This window comes from Sturnus vulgaris, chromosome 26, assembly GCF_052056855.1.
Source record: "Sturnus vulgaris isolate bStuVul1 chromosome 26, bStuVul1.hap1, whole genome shotgun sequence".
In the NCBI taxonomy this organism is placed as follows: domain Eukaryota; kingdom Metazoa; phylum Chordata; class Aves; order Passeriformes; family Sturnidae; genus Sturnus; species Sturnus vulgaris.
The window spans coordinates 1,380,207-1,387,137 of NC_142268.1; the positions used below are offsets into that span (position 1 = coordinate 1,380,207).

Consider the following 6,931-nt stretch of genomic DNA (forward strand, 5'->3'; position numbering starts at 1 on the left):
AAGGAAATAAGAATCCTTTAAAAACTTTTAATAGTTTTAACATTTTGCTGTGCACGTTTCTATGAATAAACATCCCTGGAACATCTGATGCATAATTCATGATATAATCAGTGCTTAGCAAAAAGGGTTTCATGGGAGGAGTTTTTTGTACCTGGCTGACTATTTCTGCTGGTTGAAATACAAATGTACTTTAGTAGCTGGAGTTGCTTCCCTGTGACCTGTGAAAATGCTTTGTTTAAGATGAAAGAAATTCTTATTACCATACTGGCCTGAATACAGGGCTGCTTTTATTAAAAGTGAAAAGCTGCTTTTTTCAGGATATGAATCAAAAATCAGTAGAAATGTGAGGTGCTGGGCCAGCTGGAGTGCAGATATTTTGGGATCCATGGAGCACTGAATGAATCCACTTGGATAAGGCAGAGGTGCCTGAACTGAAAGCTGCATTTTTTGGGTTCAGCATCCTCACCAGAGCCTGGGAGTGCTCATTCCACAGCAGCCCTGGAGACATCCATGGGAGCTGGTTCCTGATGCTTGCTGGCTGCTCCTGGAGCTGTGGGTCAGGAGGGGAATGGGAAATGGGAATGGGGAATGGGAAATGTTCAAATTCTGCCTCTGAGCTCATCTTCTGCCTCCCTGCAGGTGGAGTTTGAAGATGGCTCTCAGCTAATGGTGAAGCGTGGGGATATTTATACCTTGGAGGAAGAGCTTCCCAAGAGAGTCAAATCTCGCCTGGTGGGTACCAAAATAGCAAACAAGAAACCAGCTGCAGCTTGCAGAACCCCTTCACATTTTCTTCATGTATTTTTTAGACATTAGGTGAATGCAGCCTCCAATTTCTGTGGCTGTAAAACTGCTTGTCATTCCCAAAATACACAGAGTGGAAGAAATCCTGGCCATGAATGGTTGAGAGGCACAGAAATGATTTTCCCTTGCACATGTTCAGCTCAGAGTTTTATTTTCTCTGGTTAAAAGATTATGTTCAGATCATTTTACACCATATGAATTCAGTTATGTGGAGTCATCCTGTCCAAGTGTGAGGTGAGCTGGGCTGCAGCTCAAGGGTTTCTGGAGAACTGATTATCACCATGGGACCAAAACCCCTTTTCTCACCAAACTGGAGATTTAGAGTGTGGCTTTTACCTATAAATCTCTTAATCTACAAGATCAGGCTGTCTTTAAGTGAAACAGTGGAATTACTGAGCCTAGAAAAGATGAGGGATTTATTTCATAGCTCTTTGGCTCCAGACCTGCTGGATGTTTTCAGACCTGGTGCTTTCCCTCTAAAGCCATTTTGTTAAACCAGGTGATGGGGCTGGAGAATGCCCAGGTTTCTCCCAGCCTAAAGGGTCTGTCCCTGTATTCCTGCTGTGTCCTAATGGTTGTTTTGTGTCTCCTGCAGTCCCTCAGCACTGGGGCCCCTCAGGAAGATGCATTTTCAGGAGATGAAGTGAGAGCAGCCAAGCGTCCCCGGCTGGGGAATCCCAGAAATCCTGAGGAATATGGACAGACCCCAGATTACCTGGCCTTTATGGAGAGCCTGCTGCAGACACAGTACCAGCCTGGGACTCAGAGTAACATGTTTTAACCAGGATTCATCCAAAATATTCGATTAACCCTTTTTGAGATCATGGAAACATAAATAGGAAACTGTGGAATGGAAGACCAGCCCTGTGCAATAGTCTGCTGTGAATTTCTTTCATCTCCTCTTGGTTTGGACTGCAGGAAATCCCTGTCTGGCTGCTACCTCGACCTTGCCAGGAGTTGCTGACCAAGAGCTGGGGAGCTTGGAAACCCTTCAGCTTTTCACACGGAGACTTTGGAAGAGTTTCTACAGATGGAGCTTTGTGACTGGTTCTTTTTTATGAGGAAAGGGTTAAAATTTAACAAATTGACTTTTTCAAACCTGTCAAACTTTTGTCTTTCAAGGTGCTATTACATTGACTACTGAAGCAGCCTTTGGAATCGTGTTTTCTGTACATAGACACCACCTTTGTGAAGTTTTCTATGAATGAGCATTATTAAAAAAAAAAAAGCAAGCAAAAATAGGAAAACGAAAGTTTCCACAAAACATTTTTCTAGATTATGGCTTTAAAACAGAAAATAAATGAAATCCTCCCCCCTCACCCCCAAATGAATTGTGACTGATGTTACAGTGGGGAGAGGGAGAGCAGGAGCAGATGTCCTGGGATGTTCTGGGTTCTTCTTTTGTAAAGAAACTCTGTCTTTGTAAGCTGGGGAAGGTGGGGGAAAAATGTTCACCTTGGGATGTTTCTGCCATTGGCTCTCTGGAAGCCCTGGGTGGATGTTGGCATCGCTGCCACATCACCAGGGAGGGGCTTAGACAAGAAATGGCCAGGCTGGCTCATTCCTGTCATCTTCCTTCCCCATCTTTGCCATCACAGTTGCTTTCTAGTTCAGGATCAGCATGGCTTTGAGTTGCAGTGTGCCCCCAGGTTTGGCAGGTGTTCTGCTGCTCCTTGTGTTATTTCCCCACGAGAGCTCCAGGGGCTGCCCTGACAGCATTTCTCCTTTGGGAACTTTTCTCTTTCTTTGTCTCTTTATTTTTTAATTTTTTTTTTTTTTTTTTTGAGTTGTGCTCCTTACAGTGTGAGAATCATTCCATGACAGAAGCTTGGGAGGTGTTTGTATGTTTTTTCTTTTATCCTATTAAAGAAGAAATTCCCCAAACATCTGATTGTCGTGCCATCCTTTCCTTGAGTAAAGACTGAGCCTGTGAGTTCATCCTGGAGGAGTGCAAGCCCTGCCTTAGCCTGGACCCAGCTCAGCGAGGACTGGAGGGGCACTGAAGGCAAAGCCCAGCCCTGAAGGGCAGCTCCTCCCTGGGCTCAGGGATGGCCCCGGGCCCAAGAGCTGATGTGGAGCAGAGCTGGGGAAGGAGCCTGGTGCAAACCCTGCCGAAATCACTGCCGAGTCTTCCCCTCCCTTCCGAGGAGCTCAGGCAGTTGAGAGGGAGAGGAGGAGGCTGAGCTGGTCCCGAGCTGGGAAGGTTCAGGTACAGGGAGGGGGAGAGGGCACCTGGGCCAGCCAAACAACCTGCAATGCTGCACTGCAATCTTTTCCACTAAATTCCCTGAAATGACTGGATGGAGAGAGACAATATTCTTGTTTTTACGATTGCTTTTAAGCCCCTTTGCAAGGTGGTCGTTGTTCTGGGGAGAGGCTGTTAAGCAACGCTCTGGCTGGATCTTAAAGGGAATAAGTGGGAAGGATTTGTGGGCTAGCAGATGGTAGATTAGCATCTTAAGAGACTCCATGGGTATTAAACTGTCCTAGTGAAAGAGTGGAGATAGAATTAAGCAATTTAATTTTTTTTTTTTTTTTTTTACTTTGGTTTTGTTCTCCTTTGAGGATTGGAGTTCCCATCCTTTCTCCTGCCTGTGCTATGGCTCCTGCATGGTTGTAAGGCCTTGGAAACAAGGTTCTGCTTTTGTTTTTTTTTATTTATTTCTGAGTTTTTGACGTTTTCAGTAGATGTCTCCACGAATAAAATCAAACTGAGACTAATAAAAGTTTAAAAAATTGGCAAGGTTCTCCCGAGCCCCGGTTGTTCCTCCTACAGAGTTGTCTCCTGTCGGTTGAAATGTGATTAAATACAAAACTTGCTGTATAAAAGACTAAGAATGTTGCCAGGCCACGAGAGAAATATTTAAAACAATTGAAAGAGAAATTTAACCAGCAGAGGATTTTTTTTTTTTTTTTTTGAGGTGGGAGGGAAGGGTGGGATGGGATGAGTGGTTGTGAACGATGGGGAATTTCCTCTGCATGTTCGAGTCCTGCAATAGCACCTTTGCTGTATCCATTTGTAGAACCTTTCCCAAATACTATTTATATTGTAAAAACAAAAGTGTGTTTCCTCACCCCATATTCAGATGCTGAGTTATGTTGAAACATGAACCTGGAACTGTTGAATGCCCTTCCTTGGTGCAAGGGTTTTTCTCTCTTTTTGTTGATTTTTAAATCCCTCTCTTTGGTTTAGGAATGACTTGTGCAGATTCAGGATAGTGGCCATATCGAAAAGGAAATAGGAAATGCACATTCCTACCCCCTCCTCCAGTGAAATATATTTGTGTCTGATTATGTGCTATAAAAATAATGATTTTTTTTTTCTTTCTCCCCCTAGATTCAGGCTGTGATGTATTTTTTGCCGATTTTTTTCTCTGCCTCTAGGTTCAAAATGAATTAAAGGCTGTTGAGCATTTCAGAATGACACTTCTTGGGGGGTTGAAGTCTCTTCATTTCTAAGTTTAAAGTCTTTTGTGCAGCAGGAGGTCGTTGAACCTCCTCCAGCAGCATCTTCCTGAAACTTCATTTAAACACCTTAAATTTCCCATCCTGAGCTTTTTTTGATAAATTCCTCTCCAGTTCTTGCAGGATGAGGCTGATGAGAAAGAAATCTCCCAACTTCCAGTCTTTTACAGTTTAATAATTTCCCTTGGCACGATCTGAGGAATCGCCGGTGGGGAGGAACTCCTGGAGCTGACACCAAGGCGGAGCTGTTTGAGGTTCGGGAGATTCCCGAGACCTGGAGCAGCAGCACCGGGCACAGGGAGGGAGAGAGCCCGAGGGTGAGACGGGGGTGTCCCCGGGAATGGACCGGGAATGGTCTGGGAATGGGAGAATGGTCTGGGAATGATCCGGGAATGGTCCGGGAATGTGGGAATGAGGGGCTCGAGAATGCGGGGCTGCTCCCGTGGTTCTGGAGCTGTTCCCTGAGCTGTTCCCGTGGTTGTTCCCGTGGTTCTGGAGCTGTTCCGTGGTTCTGGAGCTGTTTCCATGGCTGTTCCGTGGTTCCCGTGGTTGTTCCGTGGTTGTTCCGTGGTTCCCGTGGTTGTTCCGTGGTTGTTCCGTGGTTGTTCCCGTGGTTGTTCCGCGGTTCCCGTGGTTGTTCCCGTGTTTGTTCCGCGGTTCCCGTGTTTGTTCCGCGGTTCCCGTGGTTCCCGTGGTTGTTCCGTGGTTCCCGTGGTTGTTCCGCGGTTCCCGTGGTTGTTCCGTGGTTGTTCCGCGGTTCCCGTGGTTGTTCCCGTGGTTGTTCCGTGGTTCCGGAGCTCCGGGAGGTTCGGCCGTGCCGGGACAGCCCCGCGGAGCCGATGGGAGCTGAGCTCACACTCGGGAATTTAAAGAATTTAACCCCCAAAATTCGAGCCAGAGCATCTGGCACAGGTGGGACCTGCGGTGATGCCGAAGTTTCAGGAACAGAGAGAACAAATAACTCGGGAGTGCAGGGAAAGATTCCCGAGGAGGCCCCGTGGCTTCCTGATTTTAGGTCACCTCTTGTTCCTCGTCCCATGAACGACTGAGCTGGCACAGGCACACACACAAAAAAAAAAAAAAAAAAAAAAAAAAAAGGAGTTTTGGCACAATCCTGAGACTCAAATGAGCTGGAGCTGTTGACACAGAATTATTTGGCAGCTTTGATAGCAGAAGAAGAGAAGTCCTTGGGTTACTTGCTCACCAACAGAAAATCACTGGGAGTTATTTATTCTGCATGAGAGCAGCAAAACAATTAAATTTTTTGGTTTCCAAGAGGGGAAATGTAAAGGTCGCTGTGCAAATACTGTTTGGATTTACACAGCGACCACAGCTTAAGCACTTTTCCTGTGGAACAAACAGGATTTTGGCTCTGTGTCAGCACAGTTCACTTTGGCTTACCTCTCCATCCACAGCCTTGCCATTTCAGATGCCAGCTGCTAATATCCCCTAGCATCCAGTCTGTTCTGAAACAGGAGTGATACCCTCCCCTGTGCCCCAGATCAGGGTTTAAAAATAAAGAAACGACCAGATCCACTGCTCATCTGCTTCATTTAACAGAGCCATCTCTGGAAAATGCAGCAAATTGTCTTTGATTAGGAGTGAGTGGCCAGTTAGCCACGGTCCAGGCCAAGATGCTGCTGTGGAGAGGAGCAGGGATTCATCTGCCTGAACAAAAAGATAAATTCGAGGTCATGGGAGGTGCAGAAGGGTCCCTGGGCAGTTTGTGCAGAAGCCACGAGGCAGGAGAAGGGCTCTGGTGTGACTCTCATTTCCTCGTGGCTCTGCTGAGGTTTTTCCTTCTCTTTTACCTGAACAGCTCAGAGCCACTTGGAGCCGTGTCTGGTTAATCTGGGATTCAGCTCTAACATGGAATTAACGCTGCAATCCAGGAGCTTTGTGGCCTGGCTTGGGTGATTAGTGTGAGATTTTTGTCAGCACGAAGTGAAAAATCTGCCTGAGCACAGCTCTGAGATCCCTGTGCTCGGGGATGGCTCTGGGTTACAGGAACAATTTATCACCACATTTTTCACTAATTCAGCTTAGAGACAATTGGCTGCTTGTTAAACGCTGCCATTTCTCTCACTTCTGTGATATCCCAAACCAAGGAGCTGCCACGTCCTGCTGCAGCTTCCCAGCCCTGCTGCTCCTTTTCTCTTTTCCTTTTTCTCTTTTCCCTTCCCTTTTCCCCTCAGTGCAGCCTCTCTGTGCTGCAATTCCAGGTCTGGGTGCTCCTGGTTCTGTTCCTGCCATCCTCCTCCTCCTCCTTATTTTTATGTCACTGCTCAGTGTGGGAAGTTTTTCCTTTTTGTACAGCTTTGCTTTCAATTTATCAACTCTTCTTTCCTGTAGAAAATTGCAAATAGGCTCCCCTAGCTGCTTTGTTCCTTCTCCATGTTTGTTTCTTTTCTCAGGATCTGACTGCCATGGGTTGGGAGAGGAGGAGGAGGAAAATTCAAGGAGCTCCTGATGTTTCCCTTAGGGCTTCCTCCAATCCAGAGCAAGGAAAACAAATTAAAACCAAGGTGGTGGAACCCACCAGAATATTTTACACTTATTTTGGTGATTTATTAACTGCAGAGTAGATGGGGGAAATTCATGGCATTGTGTTTTTGTGTTGCTGAAGCATCCTGTGTGCATAATTCGGGGTAAGATTAATTCC

The 6,931-nt window shown here is 46.2% G+C and overlaps 1 protein-coding gene across 1 annotated transcript in view; it reads left to right on the forward strand.

Annotated features, from left to right (window-relative positions):
• KDM4B (lysine demethylase 4B) overlaps positions 1–4,230 on the forward strand; it is a 75,009-nt gene extending 70,779 nt beyond the window's left edge. The window contains exons 22-23 of the mRNA XM_088179371.1: positions 640–732; positions 1,400–4,230. Coding sequence (XP_088035497.1) covers positions 640–732; positions 1,400–1,585 — 279 coding nt within the window. The 3' untranslated portion in view covers positions 1,586–4,230. The remainder of the gene's footprint in view (positions 1–639; positions 733–1,399) is intronic.
• Positions 4,231–6,931: the final 2,701 nt, after the last annotated feature.